The sequence below is a fragment of the Staurois parvus genome, unplaced genomic scaffold (genome assembly GCF_062004578.1).
Source record: "Staurois parvus isolate SC_StPar_1 unplaced genomic scaffold, SC_StPar_1.0 ptg000349l, whole genome shotgun sequence".
NCBI lineage: Eukaryota > Metazoa > Chordata > Amphibia > Anura > Ranidae > Staurois > Staurois parvus.
Genome location: NW_028318145.1, coordinates 4418055 through 4441032, shown reverse-complemented (window position 1 = coordinate 4441032; position 22978 = coordinate 4418055). Strand labels below are relative to the sequence as shown.

At 39.3% G+C, this 22978-nt stretch overlaps 1 protein-coding gene across 1 annotated transcript in view; it reads right to left on the bottom strand.

Moving 5' to 3' along the window:
- The window catches only part of LOC149456761 (propionyl-CoA carboxylase alpha chain, mitochondrial-like), a gene marked incomplete at its 3' end in the record, with an annotated part of 701434 nt that overhangs the window by 601922 nt on the left and 76534 nt on the right, over window positions 1-22978 (bottom strand). Inside the window, exons 5-6 of the mRNA XM_089684514.1 lie at window positions 8624-8737; window positions 7911-7964 (exon numbers count right to left, since the gene is read on the bottom strand). Of these exons, the coding sequence (XP_089540640.1) occupies window positions 7911-7964; window positions 8624-8737 (168 nt within the window). The remainder of the gene's footprint in view (window positions 1-7910; window positions 7965-8623; window positions 8738-22978) is intronic.

Genomic DNA, 22978 nt, shown 5'->3' with positions numbered 1-22978 from the left:
AGAAAAAAAAGACCAACAATTTTGAGAAACAAAAAACACAACTATATTTTGGACATTTTGCTATTAAACATGTCCAGTAAAAAATGTTTTAAAAAAATCTAATTTCGCCATAAACTTAGGACAAAATGTATTCTGCGACATTTCTTTGCTAAAAAAAAAAAAAAAATCCCATTAAGTGTAAATGAATTGGTTTACGTGAAAGTTATAGCGTTTACAAATGGCGGTATAGATGTGATTTTTTTTTTCTACTAGTAATGGCGGCGTTCAGCGACTTTTAGCAGGACTGAGGCGGACATTCTGACACTGGGGGGGAACTTGGTGTCACTGACACCACAGTGACACCAATACAGTGATCAGTGATAAAAAAAAAAGCACTGACACTGTACTAATGGCACTGGGCAGGAAGGGATTAATGTGAGTGGCGATAATGTGTGGGTTGTGTCCTGCGGGTGTTTTACTAGGGGGCACGTTCTTCACTGTAAGCACACTGATCGGAATGGCTGTACTGTGCACAGCCATCTCGAGCAGTGTGCCCGAGCTGACAGGGAGAAAGATTGTAAACAAAACATTCTTCCTCCCCATCAGTGATTTTCGGTAATCACCGGGCGCCGGCGGGTAATTACCAGCCAGGACCCGGTGATTGACATCCGCGGCCGCAAATGGTGGCGTGGGTATGGCGCTTGCGCACGCCCCCTACCTGGAAGTGAAAAATGACGTACATATACATGTGATTCTGCGAACAGGTGCTGCCCTGTAGCAGTATATCAGCTATAGGGCGGTCCTTGAGCGGTTAAAGTAAGAAAAATGTTTTGACATTAGAACCACTTTAACTGACATGAGTGATATGAATGGTAAAATGTTCTCTGGTAAGGCTCTTCATATGTTACAAGCTGACAGCATGGTCCATGTACAATTTGCTTTTGACTTCCCAAAACTACATAAAATGAGGAGCTACATAAACTATTGATTCAGCTTGTATCCAGTTAAGCAAGGGCTTGGACTACAGTTACTGATAGATCCAAAGGAGATTGCAAGTCAGTTTTTATTCACCTTATTAAGGGTATAACATGTAAAATCGTACTGTAGTACCAGCCCCTCGATTCCCCATTTTGACAGGGAGCAGGGAATCTTCTCCCACTGCTCGCAGTCATAATTTAAAAAACCATAGTCATGCAGGGCTCCACCCGCCCAGCCAGGTTATTCATTCATAGAGTTCTGTGAATGGCAAATTATCTTTTCAGCTCTCGGCTTGTAGTTCTCAATGAACTACCATGGCACTGTTGAGCTCTGTGGTAGTCTATGGATTCTTCCTGTCAGTGTGAAACTGCCTCACAACTTACGCTCACAGTCTGAAGGAGTCCTGCATGGCACCCAAGATATGATGATCACGGGTGAAATGCTTTCCAGGCTCCCACATATATATATATATATATATATATATATTTTTTTTTTTTTTTTTTTTTTTTTTTAAATGCCCATTCTGTATCTGCAAAAAAATGTGTATGTACAGTGCCTTGAAAAGGTATTCATACCCCTTGAAATTTTCTATATTTTGTCATATTACAACTAAAAACTTAATGTATTTTATTGGGATTTTATGTGACAGACCAACACAAAGTGTCACATAATTGTGAAGTGGAAGAAGATGATAAATGGTTTTCACATTTTTTTTACAAATAAATATCTGAAAAGTGTGGCATGCATTTGTATTCAGCCCCCCTGAGTAAATACTTTGTAGAACCACCTTTCACTGCAATTACAGCTGCAAGTCTTTTTGGGTATGTCTCTACCAGCTTCGCACATCTAGAGAGTGAAAGTTTTTGCCCATTCTTCTTTGCAAAATAGCTCATGCTATTGGATGGAGAGCATCTGTGAACAGCAATTTTCAAGTCTTGCCATAGATTCTGAAATGGATGTAGGTCTGGACTTTGACTGGGCCATTCTAACACATGAATATGCTTTGATCGAAGCCATTCCATTGTAGCTCTGGCTGTATGTTTAGGGTTGTTGTCCTGCTGGAAAGTGAACCTCCGCCCCAGTCTCAAGTCTTTTGCAGACTCTAACAGGTTTTCTTCTAAGATTGCCCTGTGACTCCATCCATCTTCCCATCAACTCTGACCAGCTTCCCTTTCCCTGCTGAAGAAAAGCATCCCCACATGATGCTGCCACCACCAAGTTTCATGGTGGGGATGGTGTGTTCAGGGTGATGTGCAGTGTTTGTTTTCCACCACACATAGCGTTTTGCGTTTAGGCCAAAAAGTTCAATTTTTGTCTCATCTGACCAGAGCACCTTCTTCCACATGTTTGCTGTGTCCCCCACATGGCTTCTCACAGACTACAAATGGGACTTCTTATGGCTTTCTTTCAACAATGGTTTCTTCTTGCCACTCTTCCATAAAGGCAAGATTTGTGGAGTGCACGACTAATAGTTGTCTTGTGGACAGATTCTCCCACCTGAGCTGTGGATCTCTGCAGCTCCTCCAGAATTACCATGGGCCTCTTGGCTGCTCTCCTTGCCCAGCCTGTCAGTTTAGGTGGACAGCCATGTCTTGGTAGGTCTGCAGTTGTGCCATACTCTTTCCATTTTCAGATGCTGGATCAAACACCGCTCCGTGAGATGTTCAAAGCTTCGGATATGTATTTCTTTTTTTATCCTATCCCTGCTTTAAACTTCTCCACAATGTTATCCCTGACCTGTCTGGTGAATTCCTTGGCCTTCATGATGCGATTTGTTCACTAATATTCTCTAACAAACCTCTGAGGGCTTCACAGAACAGCTGTATTTATATTGAGAATAAATTACACACAGTTGGACTCTATTTATTAATTAGGTGATTTTTTAAGGCAATTGATTGCACTAGATTTTAGCTAGAGGTATATATATATTTGTAAAAACATTTGAAAACCATTTATAATTTTCCTTCCACGTCACAATTATGTGCCACTTTGTGTAGGTCTATCACATAAATTCCCAATAAAATACATTTACGTTCTTGGTTGTAACATGACAAAATGTGGAAATTTCAAGGGGTATGAATACTTTTTCAAGGCACTGTATCACTTTTTTTCAGAAAGTGAACTTATCCTATAAGCTTGAGACTGCTTCGATGCTGAAAATACGAAAACCACAAACTGAGACATCTAAAACTATAATTAACCATTTAAGCTCCGGAAGGTTTTGCCCCCCTTCATGACCAGGCCATTTTTTGCTATTCGGCATTCTGCTAGTATAGCTGGCAAATGCACGATCATGCATCACCGTATGCAAATTCAATTTTATTTTTTATTACAGAAATTAAAAAAAAGACCAGAAATTTTGAAAAATAAATATTTTATATTTTTGGTCATAAAACCTATCCAAAAAAAAAAATCTAATTTCTTCATAAATTTAGGCCAAAAAGTATTCTGCTACATGTCTATTAAAAAAAAAAAAATAAAATCACAATAAGTGTGTAATAATTGGTTTTACAAACTATGATATATTTGAGACCTGATCAATCCTGATGTACTGATGGCCAATCTCATTTCTTGGCAGTACAAATACCCTCAAATTACCCCTTTTTAGTATGAGGTATTTAGTAAGAGGCATGGCAAGTTTTTTGAAGTTGTAATTTTTTTTAACAATTTTTCAGAAAATGAAGAAATTAAATGAAGTGGTTTTTTTTCCACATTTTTAACATACTGTCAACAGTGCAGTACAGCGTCATCACATTACTGGTGTGGTAGTTTTGAGGGATGCTATTTGGCGACCGTATGAAGAAAAAAAAAAATTTTTTTTCTTGTTTTTATTACATACTTTCATCAGAGTACCACTGTACTACTCTTGGAAAGGGGAGATCACTGATAATAGGAAGCAGAACTGTCATGAATGAGATTTATTCCTAACAGCTTTGTTGACACTCAAAGCGGTGCAGTACCGGAAAAACAAACCGTGTCCACCACGTGGGGGATGATGTGCAGCCCGCTCCTAAATCTGTGCAGGCTGGATGAGGTATATGATCCAGCCTGTATGTGCCTCCCGCCCACAGTACATTTACTGCGTTCGGCAAGTGGTTATAAAGAGAACATAAGCACAATGAATTGAAGTCTGAGTTTTAGCCCCAGCCAGATGCACATTAAAAACATATCCTGCTCCATTACCAGCGCTCTACAATTCTGATGGCAGTTTTTACGGTAAGACAGCCTTGCTCATTATCAGCTTAAAAATCTTGACCTAAAACAATAGGGCTTATGAAACATTAGGGCTATAGGCTTATGAAAATAAGCAGCATTTGTGTCAGAAATTGACAGGGAAAAAAAAAAAAAAACTCTAATGTTACAATATGTATGCACATTTATGCAAGTATGGTGTTTGAGTGTAAATGCATTCTACTGGCCAGAAGATTAAATTATTCTGCCCAGTGGAACACATTTACGACCGTTTTTTCTTCTCAAAAGCTCCTCTCAGAACATGCCTTTGGTGCCTTTTTTGAAAATGCCTGTGTTCGTGATCACATAGGCTAACATATAGGTGCTTTTACAGGCATTTAAAAAAAAACAAAATGAAAAAAAAAAAAAGCTGAACGTCTGTAAAAGCGGTGTTTTGTGAAGCTCCGCTTTGTATAAGACCTACAACAAGACACTGTACTACATGGAAAACACAATAAAATGCAGATTTAATAAAAAATGGACAAGATGTCCAAAGCAACAGCCAACACTTCTATAATTTTCTATCCTGCAACACAAAAAAAAAAAAGTTAAAATGTTTACATGTACTCTAAATGGTTGATAGAAGAAACATTTCCTCTTTAGTGCATCTAGATTTTTATTTTTCAAATAAACAGTGCCATTATTAAGGTGGATGGCATTACAAAACACTGACACTCCAACGCAGAGTCCTCCGTCTCATCTGTTTACTTTCTGCATGGGTCCTTCTGTCAATCAGTGTCCTCAGCACTGCCTGTGAGATGCAGACCATTCCTATTGGCTGTCCATTGACAAGGTCCTCTCAAGATCCAGATGACCAAAGGCAGCCTGAGCGGAGTCAAGGGAACCAGCAGTTTCAGGCACATCTGTGACCCTGGATTTCCCCTGGGGACGTGACTTAGCTGAGTGTAACTTGCTTCACTGGGTAAAAAAAAAAACCTCGGACTATGGGGGTGGGAGGGGATCATATTTTGCTCGGAGTTGTCTTTTAATATGAAATAAAATAAACAAATTACGAATATGAAAGTACATTTGCTATGACACAATGTGAATACACCTGTGGGTTTGTTTTTTTGTTTGTTTTAAAAACCCTTACCACTGACCAGAGTTTTGTTGTTGCAAATTTGAACTCAAAATGATTAAATGGCTTTGAGATCAAGTTTGTCATAACAAAATTAGGTATTAATTTATGCTAAAGGAGAAGTTCACCTTTTAGAAAAAAAAAATAATAAATGCACATTTTTTTGCAAGTAAAAAAATGTGCATTTATTATTTTTGTCTGCAGGAGCCTGGAAAGCATTGCACCAGCAATCAATAAAGCGCTGATGTCATGCAGGTCTCCTGCAGACCTGTCAAAATATCTGCTTGCAGCACGGGAAGTACGAGCAAGCATATTTTCTCACATGAAGAATGAATGAACTACCATGGTGCTTCAGAGCACCATTGTAGTTCATTGAGGATTACAAGCTGACAGCCGATAAGGCTGTCAGGACTTGTAGTCTCATTCACAGATGACTGTGAATGAGTGATGCGGCTGTGTGGGCAGAGCCCCCCAAGGCCACTTTTTTTTTTTTTTAATTTGACAGCTAACGAGGGGGGAGAAGATCCCCTGCTGTCAAAGCTGGGATCAGCGGGGAGCGGGGGCCGGTCTGAATGTAACATGTTAAACCCTGAATACCTATGAAAACCTATCCTTTAGCCTGGGTTCACACTGATGCGGTGAGGAATTCGCAGCGTCCTCTGTGTGAATTATGCACCGCATCTGAATCGCACCCCGTTCATGCGAACAGATGCGGGTGTGTATGTTAAGTTGACAACACCCTGAAACCAGTGCTCAAAACACAGTGCGATGTGCAGAATCGGATCATATAGGAGTGAATACCCATGTGATCAAAATCTAGTGCAGACCCAAAAAGGGTCCTGCACCTTTTTGGTGCAGGTACGGCACGATGTGAGCCAAACAAAATGTATGGCTCCGATCGCACCGCACACAAATCGCATGTGATTTGCACAGGAATGCGGGGCATTTCCTGTGAGAATCACATGTGATGTACAGCACCACATTAGTGTGAACCTAGCCTGAAAGGGCATATTTGCTCAATTATTTCCTGAGGAAGGTGGAATGTGAACGTGCTCAAACCCGATTCAAACTAGGATTAAAACTTTTCTGGCGATACTAGATGATGGCCACCTACAGATACCAGTTAGTTATACTGCATTTGTTCATTCTGGTGGTAACCAGTTAAATTCTACTTCCTAGCTTGTTCCCTGAAAAAAGAAAAAAAAAAAAAAAAGCATGGAGCCACGCAAAGGAAGATGTGTACTGGAGCAAAGGGTATAAAATGTCTGGTCTTTGTACTAGCAATTCATTTCAGTACTTGATTAAATTCTTTTTAATGCTCATTTAAAGCTGCCTTTTGTGCTATAGTAAACAATAATAAAAACTACACAACCACCTTGCAATGTAATAACATGACTGGAAACTGCCCCAATACAATCAATTTCAGCTGAATGCAGCCATCAAATATCTGATATTGACAGGTCTATCTTTAGAACACATGCATACACATAAACAAAACAGTTTGCAATCATAAAACCTATAATATGACAAAAAATAAATGAATAAAATAGGAAATCAACAAGAATATACATTACGTCTAGAAACAAAAAATTTGTCTATATTTTTCTAGGTTAGATCAAAGGTATTTGGGCAATGCAAACCATAATATTATTATTTTACTATTAAAACAAAAATGTACTACAAGATGTGTAATTAAAAATACATCTATTCATAGCTTTTTTTATCTCTAAATTTAAAAAAAAAAAGCGTCAGACAAAACAGCAGTTATGTAGATCTGAACTGACTGGATAGCTCAGAACAAGGGCAGCTTACACCAATCAGCAAGCTAAATTGCAAATACAGGTTCAATTTTTTCTTTCTTCATCAGTGACCATGTGCGACCCAGAGACCATTCACTTTACCCCCCAATGTCTCCGTTTATACAACTGTAATAGCCTGTTAACCCTACAAGGCAGACATTATTTTGGGTAATTTCCCATTTGTAGTTTTCAGATCAAGAACCACTTAAGAAATCTTGTCAAAAACCATTAGGACTCTGAACTACCTCTTGAAATAAATATGTAATTCTGGTTGCCGCATCTCATAGATTAATTCAGTTCTGCTTTTTGAAAAGCCACTAGCTAGTCACACAAAATGGGAAAGCCCGTGGGAACATTTAAAAAAAAAAAAAAAAACAATAATTACACATGCACTAAAGCATAGTAAGAATAAGAACAAGAAAAATGGCAAAACATTTATTTCTTGAACAAAAAGGTTACTTTAAACACCAAGCCATTAAAAAAATATAATATATTCATTAAATAAAAATCCTACATTTTGCCATTCAGTTTTACAAGGCCTGTGCATATGCACAAGACATTTCAAATTTTAAAACATACAGTATAATGACCATATGCAGTACAATTTAAAACCTTTTCAAAAATAAATGCACTATGGTAATATTCTCATGCCAATCTGGATGTTCATTAATAGACAATATATAGTAATAAGCCCAGGTTATGCTACAAATGGGCCCTGAAAACAGTGCTCTTAGCCACAGACATAATCAGACACCTTTCTCTACTGAATGAAGTCACTACAGCTTCCCATTCTGCTGCTTATCTTAAAGATTCATTAGTCACCACAAAGCCTTTAGTAGACTTACCAGACGTCGGGCAAATTCTTTGTTTTCAGAAAGAAAGCCATATCCTGGGTGGACCTTGAAAATAAATATAGAGGGTGTAATCATAATAAGCATTCGGTCAATGATGTGATTAGGCAATTAACACTACCACTGCTGGTGAGACAAAATAACTAACATACATAGTATGGAAATTATGAATGATTACTTAAACCTATTCACTTTACAGCATTAAAATTATAGATATACAACTAGATATAATCACAGAGAAAAAATAATGACATCTTTGCAGTAGTACATAGCTACACTATATATCGTGATTCTTGTCAGCACAAAAGTTTAATTTTATGTGAAAAAAATAGTTTGAGTACATTTTTTTTCCTTTTTTTTCCCCCACAAAGGAAAAGGAATTAGTGCAGCTGAAAGGGTTAAAACTAATTGGGATTTTTTTCCTCCCCCAGCATATTTGGGAATGAACTGAAGCTGCTCCCTGGTGTGATTTCTGAATCCAGCAGCCACCTGCAGGAACTGCCACCAGCCTTGCCAGATGCTTCAAAAGCCTTTGATTTCCAGTAGAGATTTCGGCCACATTTAACTCATGTGACATGAACCAAACAAGAACAGAATATTCGGTCCTTTTTGTTTTTTTTTTTTGTTTTTTTTTTTTAATACAAATTCTGCCTATTCTGCCTTCTAGATCTGAAACAGCTGCAGCAGATAGACCCATTCAAACTCACAGCTTGGGCCCCAGTTTTCCTAATGGCTTCCATGATGGCATCCATGTTGAGGTAGCTTTTGCTTGTGGGAGCAGGGCCAACACAGACTGCTTCATCCGCCATTTTCACATGAACCTGAGGAGACAAATATTCTGTGTTGACAGATGCTCACACCAAAAGTAATTACCATCAGCTTGAAATGAGAGAGGAAAATTAGCAGATATATCATTCAGCACCACAAAAACAACATTTTTATATTATACAACATAATCCCAGAAAGCAAGCATAATTATGTAAAGTTCAAATATTTTAACACTTGTTAATTTTTTTTTAACATATATATATATATATATATATATATATACATACATACATACATACATACATACACACACATACATACACATACATACATACACACACAATCTGCTTCAAATTGAAAATGTTTTATCCCTTCAACTTGTCACTATCAATTCACAAAAAAAAAAAAATTAAAAAAATATCAGAATATACAAGAAAGCATTGGGTATCCTAAAATCTAAAATGCATACATTGAATAATTACAAAAATATTCAGACCAATATATACAATATTTTTGCTGCATAGTTCACTTGTCTCCTCCTCCCATGCTCGTCTTCAGGACTTCTCCAGAGCCTCTCCCATCCTCTGGAACTCTCTACCCCAATCTATCTGACTATCGCCTACTCTGCCCACATTTAGGCGATCTCTGAAAACCTCTCTTCAGGGAAGCCTATCCTGCTTTCAGCTAATAACGGAATCTTCTATTCCTCCCATCAGTTCATCTCCCCCAGTTATCACCATTTTTACCAACAGCCCCTCCCTCTTAGATTGTAAGCTCCAAGGAGCAGGGCCCCTCCTAACCCTCTTGTATTGAACTGTATCATTGCTGTATTGTCTCCCTTTAGATTGTAAAGCGCTGAGCAAACTGTTGTCTCTATATAAATCCTGTAGAATAATAAATTACAATTACAGCACTTCAACAACTACTTCTGTCACAGTACTGCAAAGTAAAGTCGGGGAAAGAAAAAAAAATTAATGAAAAAAAAGTAGCCAAGTCTTCCAGTACTTGACTGTGTACATTAGGAAATTGACCTGATTTTTTTTTATATATATAACAGCTGCAAACCTTTGATGAAAGTAAACACATTTAGCAAATTATATTTTGCTAAGGTGAAAATATGATTGCAGGTGAATTGTGGATGACAGTATGTATTTTGATGCTTACAACAGATTTAAAGCGGTGTTAAATCCAAAACAAAAAATATAACATGTTGCAGCTTACCAATCATTAGATGTGATGGCTACATTAGTTTTCTTTTCTTAGGCTTTCTTCCCTCTGTTTTCAGCTGGAGAGTTTGCCAGTAACATACCTCCTGTATCTAGTGCCCAAACTCTAAATGAAGAAGTAAACGAGACACCTTTGGACTGCAGCACTGTCAGTCTGAGGGGAGGGGAGTGTTCGATGTACTAGCAGATTTAAATATACCAAAAAAAACTGAGCCTCCAGCTCACACTTCAAAGCAATTGCTAGAAAACAGCTTTTGTATTTGCTTTTGGGATAAAGGTCTCACTTAAATGTGAAAAAAATGATCACTGTAAACACCCCTGTCAGTGTTAAATGGTTTGTCTCATCTGCATATGAAAAACAGACTTTCTGGCAGGATCACTCAGTAGAAAAAAGGAAAAAAGCTAGAAAAGAAAATGACTGCAGTCACCACATAAAATTGGTAAGCCACAATAAATATTTGCTTTTGTGTTTAATACCGCTTCAAAATTAAGTGATAGAAGGGAAATATGCAGAGACAGATCCATGTAAAAAGTTGCCTATTAAAATGGCATAAGCCCTCACTCACTATATTCAAGAAATATAAGCCTTATGATAGTGCTACATGCCCAATAATATTGCATTTCAAACCAAGCAATTACAGACAGATCAAAAATATTTTAGAATAATTACAGTATTAGCTATACAATTGAAGAATGTGTGCATTAATGTAGTCAGTAATGTCACATTAGTCATAGATGTATGTGGCAATGTCCCAGAAAAAAGCAATGCCAAGCCACCATTAGCGTCCAGTGATAGTATTTTAGTATCTGCAATACCTTTCTAGGTAAATTTTAGCAGTAGTAGTTGCATCACTGCAGCTTTCCAGCCTAGTAATACATTGGTATTTCTGTCCAGGAAATTCAGGTTTAAAATACATAACCATGTATGTAGTGACATTTTTTTCAGTTTTGGATACAATAGGGAGCAGATTAAAACCCTGTCAGTTAATTTTTTACCATCTGCATTCAAATGTGGAACACTTTTTCATTTAGACTTGTTTACAAAAAAGCATATTCACACACAAATGTGTGTGAATTCGCACAATAAGTATTGGGGTATTTAAAGAAGTCCTCTTAAGAATGTATTGCATGATCCAGAGTGAAATGCATGAACAACCCAGATCCAATGAGGGGGCTGGGTTTTAATCAGCATTCCAATATGATAATCATATACAGCCATATACTGTATGTCCCTTGAGTCACAGGAAAGCACTTTAATTCACAGCTGAATACAAAGCAGAAAATTCTTCATATAGCTCTGCAGGGTTTCAATAGCAATCCAGTAAATACAAGATAGGTGCAACAACTTTAACAGCTCGAAAAAGTGAAAATAATGGCACACAAACGTTGTAAAGGAACACCATAGTGTTAGCCTTTGAATCCTTGTCATTAACAGAGAAAGCCTGCAAACTTGCTTTCATATACCTGAAAAAAAATATCAGTAAGCAAGTAATGCTACATTGATTTCTGACCCTGTGCCTAGGATTAGTCCAAGGCAAATTAGGAGTCTCATTAAAAGTCCTGATGTAGTAAATCATGAAATAAACACAATCTCTCAGATATATGGGTTAATTCACAGAAAGTAAAAATGGAAGAAATCAGCAGCAAATGTCACTGTACTGGCTGTCATCCTTTGCAAGGTATGCAATATTGCCACAGCTCAGAAAAGTGATGATCTGTGAAGCACCTCGGAGGGACAAAGTGGCCCCAAAAAGAGCCCCTGCTCCTCCAATACATACCACTGTGCTATGGCGACTTCAGCAAACAGGATGCAATGGCCAAGGGAATATGGTGGTCAATGGTGTTTTGATGTGTATGCCTGGGCATAGTGGCAGAGTGTTCTTCACACGTTCCTGAAGCACAATGGTGCTGTCATTCTATCAACACAAAAAAAAAACAAAAAAACAATACACACAAAAATTGAAAAATACCTATCCACACAATATTAAGCTGTACCTTGCAAGACCCACTTTCTTTAGAGTGTTGTAGAGAAAAGTGGGTGGCTGATTTTCCCGATCTCCAGAGCAAGGATTGGGACGATATGTGAGATTACCGGGTTGGATAAAAATCAATGATTTTTTTTTAAAAATAATTTTAAAAAATAAATCTTTTTTTTTTATTTTGATCAAATTTATTTTAATAAAATGCTTTTGAAGTAAAAATCTATCTAAAAGGTAGTTTTCTAGTTATGATACATTAATAATTTCGTTTATTCAGCATGAAATTGAGCTTTAGTTATGTAGCATGAGGCTGTATAGTCTGCAATATTTACATTTTTGGTAAACTCATTCAATGAATCCAAGCTCTGCAAGCAATTTCACAGTGACCATGAGAAAAAACATGAAATAAAAGAATTTGAGTAGTTCTCCAGCTATGTGTGATTAACCTAAAATCGGTTCGGATATCGCTGTTTTACTAACCTGACAGCTTATTATTCTAAAAAGGCATCTGAAGCCCGCCAGTCTTTACTTCCTGAATTCGTGCTGCTGGCTATCCCAGCATGCAACACTCGGCAATGCTTGGTGCAAAATGTGCAGTAGATGTTGCCATAACAATGGTGGGGATGGATGAAGTTCCTGCCCTCCACCCCCCCACCCGTCAGGCAACCTGTACAGCACTTCAATACTGCAGACACGTCCTCCTCTCAGCATGGACTCCGATAAAATGGTGCGAAGCACCGCCCATTTGCATCATTTCCGGTTTCCAAGTCTCGAGAGCACAGGAAACCAAAGGAGACTCCTGTGATACAGGAAACGACATCCCAGGAGACCTTGCAAATCGCCCATCTACGTCATCGACTAGGCGGTCGGGACCAGAACTGCAGGCTTGCAGAAGATAAAAAGGTATGTATAAAAAAAAAAATTTCCAACTTGTGCTTCTTTTAACAGGGAATATCTAAGGCCAATTTGTAAAAATGGGTGGAACTCCGCTTAAAATCAAATCCACCCTGAAGATTACCCCTTGATCTACTATAAATTTCTTCATAGAATTTATTTTTACGCATGCCAAGCTCACCAGTATCTATCAGTCCCTGTTGGTACTGTACTTCCCCAGCAGATTTTACCTTTAATATTATTACTGGGTCATTCACCTCCAATGTGCTTTACCTCATTCAACGTAACAAAGTGTACATATACACACCAAAATAAGAAAGAAAGGGAGAGGATTACTTCACACAGGTGGGACAACATCTCTCACAACCATGGAGGACATTAATGTTTTGCTTCCTAACAGGGGTTTTAAAAGAAAACCTTTGAACAATAAAATTAACATTTGGTCATGATCTGCATAAAGTTTGCATGCTCTCCCTGTGCTTGACGGGGTTTGTTCTGGGTACCCTGGAGTCTTCTCACACTTCAAAAACATGTTGGTGGGTAAATTGGCTCCTGCCTAAATTGGCCCTAAAATGTGTATGTATACGTGTAAGCTAGGGCTGTTGCGTTGTAATCTCAATATACACTCACTGGCCTCTTTAATAGGTACACCTGTTCAATTGCTTGGTAACACAAATTGCTAATCAGCTAATCAAATGGCAGCAACTCAATGTGTTTAGGCATCTAGACATGGTGAAGACGACTTGACGTTCAAACCAAGCATCAGAATGGTGAAGAAAGGAGATTCAAGGGACTTTGAATGTGGCATAGTGGTTGGTGCCAGACAGTTTGGTCTGAGCATTTCAAAAACTGCTGATCTACTGGGATTTTCACACACATTCATCTCTAGGGTTTACAGAGAATGGTCCAAAAAAGAGAAAATATACAGTGAGCGAGTTGTGTGGACGAAAATGCCTTGTTGAGGTCAGAGGAGAATGGACAAACTGGTTCAAGATGATAGAAAGGTAACGGTAACTCAAATAATCACTCATTACAACCAAGCTATGCAGAATACCAACTCCGAATGCACAACATGTCTAACCTTAAAGCAGATGGGCTACAGCAGCAGAAGACCACACCGGGTGCCACTCCTGTCAGCAAAGAACAGGAAACTGAGGCTACAATTCACGCAGGATCACCAAAATTGGACAATTGAAGATTGGAAAAACATTGCCTGGTCTGATGAGTCTCAATTTCAGCTGCGAGATTCAGATGGTAGGGTCAGAATTTGGCGTAAACAACATGAAAGCATGGATCCATCCTGTTTTGTATCAACGGTTCAGGCTTGTGGTGTGATGTTGTGTGGGTTATTTTCTTGGCATACTTTGGGCCCCCTAGTACCAACTGAGAATAGTTTAAACTCCATGGCCTACCTGAGTATTGTTGCTGACCATGTCCATCCCCTTACGACTACAGTGTACCCATCTTCTCATGACTACTTCCAGTAGGATAATTCACCACATCATAACGCTCAAATCATCTCAGACAATGAGTTCACTGTACTCCAGTTGCCTCCACAGTCACCAGATCATAATACAATAGAGCACCTTTGGGATGTGGTGGAACAGGATATTCGCATCATGAATGTGCAGCAGACAAATCAGCAGCAACTGCGTGATACTATCATGGCAATAGGGACCAAAATCTCTGAGGAATGTATCCAACACCTTGTTGAATCAATGCCATGAAGAAATAAAGCAGTTCTGAAGGCAAAAAGGAGTACAATCCGGTACATGTAAGGTGTACCTAATAAAGTGGCCAATGCATGTAAATAATCATTAATAATAATACCCATTTTTATTACCAACTTGTGTTAGTCCCTTTTTATTGCATTTTATTTTTAATTCTCTAAATGTTTCAACCGTTATGTTTATGAACACATTTTTCTTTATATAGCCATGTCGTTTGATTTACATAAGAGAAGATTTTTTATTTTTATGATAAAACAGTGACAACTATTATATTAGATTTACCAATTTATTAAATGGTTTTGCTTCATGCATTTTTTGTAGGAGTAGGAGACTGAAAAAATGCCACCGAAAAAAAAAAAAAAATAACCAAAAAGCATGCACATGCATTTTTCATGTGCTTCCATTTAGGTCTATGGGGCACCAAAGGAAGCACCCACACCTTTTCAAAAATCGCACTGCACCATGTTGCATTGATGTGAACTGGCACCATAAATCACAGAATTATGTGATTTTCATTGTTGTGCACTGCAGAGCAACAGTAGATGTGGGAAATTACACTAGTGTGAAAGAGGTCTAAGGGGTATTGACTTGCATAAAAGCAGACAGTAACAATGTGGTATCTTATTATTGGCAACATTTGTCTATTTAAATTTAAAAAGTTGATTTTGACAGTAGAACTGCTCAACAGTGCTATCGTCTGTTATTCCAGCTATCATTTTGACATCTTCGATCCTGAAAATACACCATTCTCCCAATGACCTGGCATAGTGCAGCAAGTTGTGTGTCATAAATTTGAGCCTCACACAGTAAGCAAATATTAGGGCTCTGTTGCATGTCAAGGTTATGGAATGTAAGGACTTATTTTAGTAGACCCTAACTGTTCCAGCTCTACCAAATACATTATTCTAAAACTTGATGGATGTATTTTTGTTTTAGCACTTTGTGGCCCCAGAGTCAGAGATCATGAATTTAACACTATGACATGTGAATGGGCCTTGACAGCAAGTGAAATAAAGAAGGAACTTGTAAGGGGCGTGGCGACCGCTCACCAAAGATGGCCGCATGAGGCTGTAGCTCCGTGAGCACTCCAGGAAAAACCAGCAACCACATGAGCCCATCATAGCCCACATCATCCCCTCAGCATCCTGCTACCCCGCTGACACCACAGCGATGACTCGGCGTCAGAAGGACTCACCTACCCTTCAGAAACTGTTAGACTTCTCATCACAGATGAGAAATCACCAACAAGATGGCGGCCAGAGTCCATCTCTGATGTCCAGCCACTTGCCAATTAATCCCAGCAACAGACCTAAGTACTCCCCCAGTACTAGGAGCTCGGCAAAGTCTGATCTAGGAGGGAATCCGATCCTGACCAATTGTCAGAATCATGTATGGAAGTCTTCTCACAGGAGAAAAGGTCAGATCCAGATGCCTGCCACCTTGATTCATTTACCCCTTTCCCCACTATAGGCCAGCCAGTCTTTGATACTGTTGTGAAAGATATGCTGCGGTCACGGTATTCATCTCTTCAGTCGGATATGCTAGCATGCTTTCATAAGTACACAGCAGAGGTCCAAGATCTGGGAAAGAGGGTCAGCCATCTGGAAGATAACTTGAGTGCACGTGTATCTTCCTACAACGGCATAGGGGGGACGCTCATGACAAACAAGGGGATGACATCGCCTGGCTGAAATCTAAAGTAGCTGACTTGGAGGACTGCTCCTGGCGTAACAATTTAAAAATCTGAGGCATTCCAGAGTCGGTACAATTATCTCACTATGTACACAATCTTTTCAAAGCAGTCGTTCCATCACTAACTTCTGAGGATCTAACCACTGATAGAATCCACAGGGTTCCTAAACTATCCTTTTTACCACAAGAAATTCCTAGAGAAGTCCTAATGCGAATACACTATTACCAAATCAAGGAACGCATCTTATCCACATTCTGCAAGAAGGACCAACTGCCAGAAAATGCTGTTCCATTCCAGGTACTGCCAGATCTCTCCGCACATACTCTACAACAACGTAAGAACCTGGCGTCTATCACTAAAGCTCTCCGTAATCATGACATACCATATCAGTGGAAATACCCGTCTACACTGAAAATCATCCATAATGGTTCAACTACCTTCATCAACTCCATGGAAGCTGGCATCCGCCTACTCAAATCTTAGAACATAATCCCAGAGAATCCTCCCCCCCAGGATCCCAGGTATCCACTCTGCAATTCCCAACCAGAATGGCATAAAGTCTACAAGAATTCTTACAAACAACGTTCCATGATGGGCCACAACAGTTAAAGTCAGTTAAACCTTTCAAACTGTTTTCTCCTGTTTATGTGTTCTTTCTTATAAGGGAAGGGCTCTGTTTTCATTCCTCTGTTCTTTGTCATACTTTATTTTCACTATATTTGGTCAACACAAGTATCTCCCATGCTACCCTTCCCAGACCGCAATCCTTACAGTCTTCTCCTTTTGGATCAGGTCTACATGGCTATTTCCCTTCAGCTTATCTGTCCATTGCTTCTTCTGGCTACTTTGGTATGCATAAAATTTAACCCCACTTGCCTACTAGGCACTCATACCCCCTTCCTACACAGGCCAATTTTCAGCTTTCAGCGCTGTCTCACTTTGAATGACAATTAGGAGGTCATGTAACACTGTACCCATATGACATTTTTATCATTTGTTTCATACAAATAGAGATTTCTTTTGGTGCTATTTATTCGCCACTGGGTGTTTTATTTTTTTTAATTTTTTTTTTAGCTGAAAAAAGGAGCAACAAATTTGGGGAAAAAAAGTTTTTCTTTGTTTCTATTATAAAATTTTGCAAACAGGTAACTTTTCTCCTTCACTGATGTGCGCTGATGAGGCTGCACTGATAAGCAGCACCGATGGGCACTGATGAGGTGGCACGGATAGGCAGCACTGATGGGCACTGCTGAGCAGCACTGATTAGGGCACTGATCATCAGTGCCAATCGCTTCTCTGACAATTGCCGGTTATCAGCAGTACTTTCCTCGCACTGTGACAGCGTGAGGAAAGTGCAGTCGATAACTGCCTATTTACCTGGTGATCTGCTATGTCATTGGACACAGCTGATCACGTGGTAAAAGGCCGCTGTGATTGGCAGTTTACCACATCACGTGATCAGCTGTGTCCATAGGACACAGCTATCACCGGCGGCGCCGGGTGCCCGCCAGGGGAGTATACTGGAATGACGTCCATGGACGTCCTCCCATAACTAGACAACCGCGCTCTAGCGATCTTTCGGTTATCGCGCGGTAGGGAAGAGGTTTAAACTGCTACTAATCTATTATTGGAATGACACAAACTTCTCTCGATCAATACCCGAGGTCCAAACCATCCGGCCAAGAAATATTCATTATGGAAAGAAGCTACTAAATCCAAAGCGGATATTGTTATAGCTGAGGAAACCCACTTTCAAGCTTCAGCAGCCCCAAGATGCCAACATAAGGACTTCCCATGTGTCTTTCTTATCAACTTCTCAAAAAACGAGGGGTTCTCATTGCTATCAGGAACTCTGTAACTTTTACCTTACAATTTTCTGTCATTGATGAGGGGGGAAGGTATATAATATTGGTATGCAATATCAACAGTAATAGATATACTATTGCTGGGGTATATGCTCCAAACTACCATCAGGGAAAATTCTATCGTAAACTTTTTAATCATTTGAACAAGGTCAAAAGTGGTAGCCTTTTAGTATGTGGTGGTCTCAACTCGGTCGTGGACCCGCACTTAGACTCATCCTCTAATCAAGGAACTCGTTCCTATTCATTACACTTTTGCATATAGAAGATACGTATGATGTCTGGCATTGCCAACACACCTCCAAGAGGGATTGCACTATACTATTCGCCCCTCCCCAACTCTTACTCAAGCATTGATATTTTCTTACTTGACAAATGGTTCTTGCAAAGAGTTTCCTTACCTGCCATCGATGACATCACGTGGTCTGACCACACAGCTGTCTCCATCACAATATTGGAAGCAAACTCTTATCACCCCACTCGCTTATGGGCGATGCAATAATAGACTCCTTAACCACTGCCCGTCCGGCCCATGCATATAAACGGCCGGACACGGGCAGTGCAGGAGCGGGTTGCCTTTCATAAACGGCTCCCGCCATTTTGGACTGTGCATGCTCCCTGGGAGCATGGGGCACTGCAATCTGGTGCCCGCTGTGTCCGGAACACCGATCGCTGTACGGGACCTCTGTGTGAGGTCCCAATCATGTGATCACTGATTTGCCAATCAGTGATCACATGAATAGTAGTAAGCAAGATATCACTTCTGACATCATTGCTTCCTACGTATGAAATCTGTGAATGATCACAGAGATCACATGGTACCAGGCTATTCACAACAGCCTTGTACCATGTGACAAGCTGTGACCAATCACAGTTCACACAGTATTTCTCAATGGCTGCAAGAATGCAGCCAGAGAGAAGGGGAAATGATTGCTTTTACAGCCTTTATGGGTGTAAAAGCAATCGGTGTAAAAAAAAAAAAGAAACCTTCATCACCCCCCACAAGTAGTACAGTGTCACTATGGTGACACTGTACTGCTAGGGTGACAGTATGTTAAAAATAATAATATAAAAAAATAAAAATGTAAAAAATTTTTGGAAAAGTTATAATTTTTGGTTATAAACTAATTTGGGTTATTTTTTACTAAAAAGATAACTGAATAAATTTTGGCCAAGATTTATGAAGAAAGATTATTTACTTGCAAAATTTTATAAGAAAGACACTTTTTCAAAATTTTAGGACTTTCATTTATATAGGAAAAAAAAAATCCCAGTGGTGAATAAATACCACCAAAATAAAGTTTTATCTGTCTCAAAAAATGCTGAAAAAAATTCATATGGGTACAGTGTTGCATGACCGCGCAATTGTCATTCAAAGTGTGACAGCGCTGAAAGCTGAAAATTGGCCTGGACAGGAAGGAGGTAAAAGTGTCCGGACAGGAAGTGGTTAAAGAACCTGCAACTATGTGCTCCTTCAAAGGCTCTGTGATTACTTTTACTTTAACCTCTCACATGATATTGCTGCAATCACTCTTTGGAATGCGCACAAGGCATTCATGCGTGGTATAATAATCAAATTAGGTGCGCAAGAGAAAAAAACTAAAATCTGCTAACATATAACAAATACTATCCTCTATCCATTCCTTAGATACCCAAAATAAAATAACTCCGAACCCGACTATGGCACATAGGTTCACTAGTCTAAGAATGGAACTACGTGCTCTCCTTAACCACTTACTGACCACCCTATAGCAAAACTACTGCTATAAGGCGGCAGGGCTGCGCAAAATTGCATATAAATACACGTGATTTTGCATTTCCAGGTAGGGGGTGCACGCACCACCCTACCCGCGCAACCATTGGTGGCTACAGATGTCGATCACGAGGTCCCACCCGGATATTCTCCTCTGGCACCTGACGATTGCCCAGGAACAGTGACAGGGGAGAGACCTGTGTGTAAACAACACAGGCCTCTCTCCTGCCAGCAGTAACACGCTGCTGTGTATTTCTCTGCACAGCAGAAAAATACACAGCAGTATGTTTCCCTAGTAAATCACACAGAGAACACATAGTAAAACAGCACACAGTTAACCCTTTGATCTCCCCAGAAGTTAACCCCTTCTTGCCCAGTGTCATTAGTACAGTGGCAGTGCTTTTTATTAGCACTGATCACTGTATTAATGTCATTGGGATGTCAGTGGCAGTTAGTCAGTCATTTCCCCCCATTGTCAGAAAGCTCACTGCAGTCCTGCTGATCGCTGCCATTACTAGTATAGAAAAAATATCATTTTTTTTTCTTCAAATTCCAGTATATATACACCGCCTACTGCTTGTCAGCTATCATGCCCGAATTGATAAAACTGGACCAAATGTGGTCCATGCTGTCAGACAAATCTCAGATGGCACCAGGCGGCTCATAAATATGAAGCCGCCTGGTGGCATCTGGTCGGATGCCTTCTCTTCTTCTTTCTATAGATGTGGAGAAGGCAATCGACCGAGTTCACCGGGGGGTATATGTATAAAGTACTAACCAAATTTGGTTTCCACGCTGTATTCTATCAGCCATACTGGCTCTCTACTCATCTCCCTCGGCCCAGGTTTACACTTCTAGTTTCCTATCGAAACAATTCATTATTATGAATGACACTCCAAGGCTGCCCTTTATACCCCTCGATTTTCAATTTGACGATTGACCCTCTAGCAGAATGTATTTGATTCCACTCACTCATAACAGGCTTCCCTGCTAACGACAGATCTCATTCTATCAATCGGTTGCGGGTGATGTCATATTAATGTTAACTAACCCAGAAATATCACTCCACCAGGCCCCACACCCTCCTGACGGAGTTTAGCTTGGTCTCCTACTACAAAGTAAATTTTAATTAAGTCCATCATCCTACAGTCCTTTCTTTACAACAACTCCTCCCATACTCCTGGGCAAAGAAAAGCATCACCTATCTCGGAATCCAAATCGCTTCACCATCTCTGCCCTAACAGCTGAAAAACTATAGAGCCCTTCTTTCCAAAAATAGAAAAGGAATTAAGCACCTTTGCCTGAATTTAATTATCATGGGCTGGCAGACTGGTGGCCTTTAAAATGCTTATCCTCCCACAAATCCTTTATTTAGAACCTTGCATATTCCCACTCCTCGTTCGTACCTATCCTTATCTTCTCTGCTTAAAAAGTATATTTGGCAAGGAGAGAAAGCTAGATGTTCCCACATCCTCCTCACCAAACATAGGATGGTAGGAGAAATGGGGATGGTAGATATGTTTGATTATCACAAAGCAGCTCATTCTCAAACTTAAATATTGGTTTTCCACCAGCGAGACCCCACTGTGGAATGACATTGAAAAACACCTCACTAAAACCATCACATTAGGACACCTGCTTCTCATGGACCTTTGGAAACCAATCCCAACTGTTAATTTGCCCATTACCACAAAGCGTCTATCCTGGTTTGGAGAACACTAAACAAAACCATTCGACACTCCGCATATGCTGACAGTGCGATTCCCTATTCACACACAGGAAATTTAAATTCCAAACTTAAGAGTTCACAACTGGGTGAAATATGGTATCATCTGGGTTGAGGAACTTCTAACAGATGGTAAACCTGAAACCCCTGAAGCTCTAATTCACATTACTACATATTAGAAACTTTTTAGTATCTCACCCATTACCCATGGTTTGTCTTCACCCTAAAGTGTAGCGTTTTCTAACATGCCTTGAGAAACCACAAGAAGGTATATCATTAATATACAATTTATTACATAATAAATCTGAGTTTATTAAGATTAATTCCATGCTCAAATGGGAGACAGATCTCAATATGTCCTTCACCAACTCTCAATGCCATACAATACACATATAACATTACTCACTATGTGAACCAATGGGAATTGGCCTTGAAAATCAACACGTGGTGGTACCTTATACCCTACAAGTTGGCTAAGATATATCCTGCTTGTTCTTCCCTTTTCTGGAGAGGTTGTGGCTCTACAAGTAATTTGTTTCAAATATTGTGATCTTGTAAGAGTATTCGCAGCTTCTGGCGAAGAATATTTCAAATTCTGTCAGACATTTCTGGCGTACTTACTCCCCCAAATCCTGGTCTGGATATTGAATCTTGGAATAGATGGTTTTCCTTCTCCTTATCGCAAAACTATTGCCAACCACCTGTTATCAGCTAAATTAACCATTACAAAAAATTGAAAGAAAGAACTAGCCCCTAATTCGTCGGAAGCTGTGTATACCAAACAACAACATTACTCATATGAAAGACTACTAGCTATTCAATCTGTCACATCTCCCACCTTTGAGAAAGCCTGGAAACCTTGGCTTACCTGGTATAAAGCCAGATTATGGCTATTAATGTCATGCTTAATGGATCTCCTCCCCATGACCGTACTTACAGCCTATACTATCGTATATGTAACTCCACCTTTATTATTTCTTTTTCTCTTTTCTTCTTCCCTTTACATGAGTGATACCTTGTACTACCACTTTACTGCCATAGGATATATATGTTCTCTATTCATGTTATATCTATGTTAACGACCAGTTGTATTGTACTTCGGTTGTTATTGCGGTCATGACACAAATATGGTGGCTACATCCACATTTACATAGATTACTGTATTTAATAAAAATAAACATTGATAAAAAAAAAAAAAAAAAAAAAGAAGAAAGATGGAACTTTACATAGGATGGCATTTTGCTTTCCAAAAGGTAGCTTTTCCAATTCCTGTAGGTGCTATGTTTTATTTTACTACCGATCTTATTAATTACATTACATGTGTAAAAATAGTATTAAATAGCACAATAGCAGGCTAGTGACAACATTGTTAGTGCAATACTATGAACAGCTATACGTACACACCATCCTCTTCATGACTGTTTGAAGAGA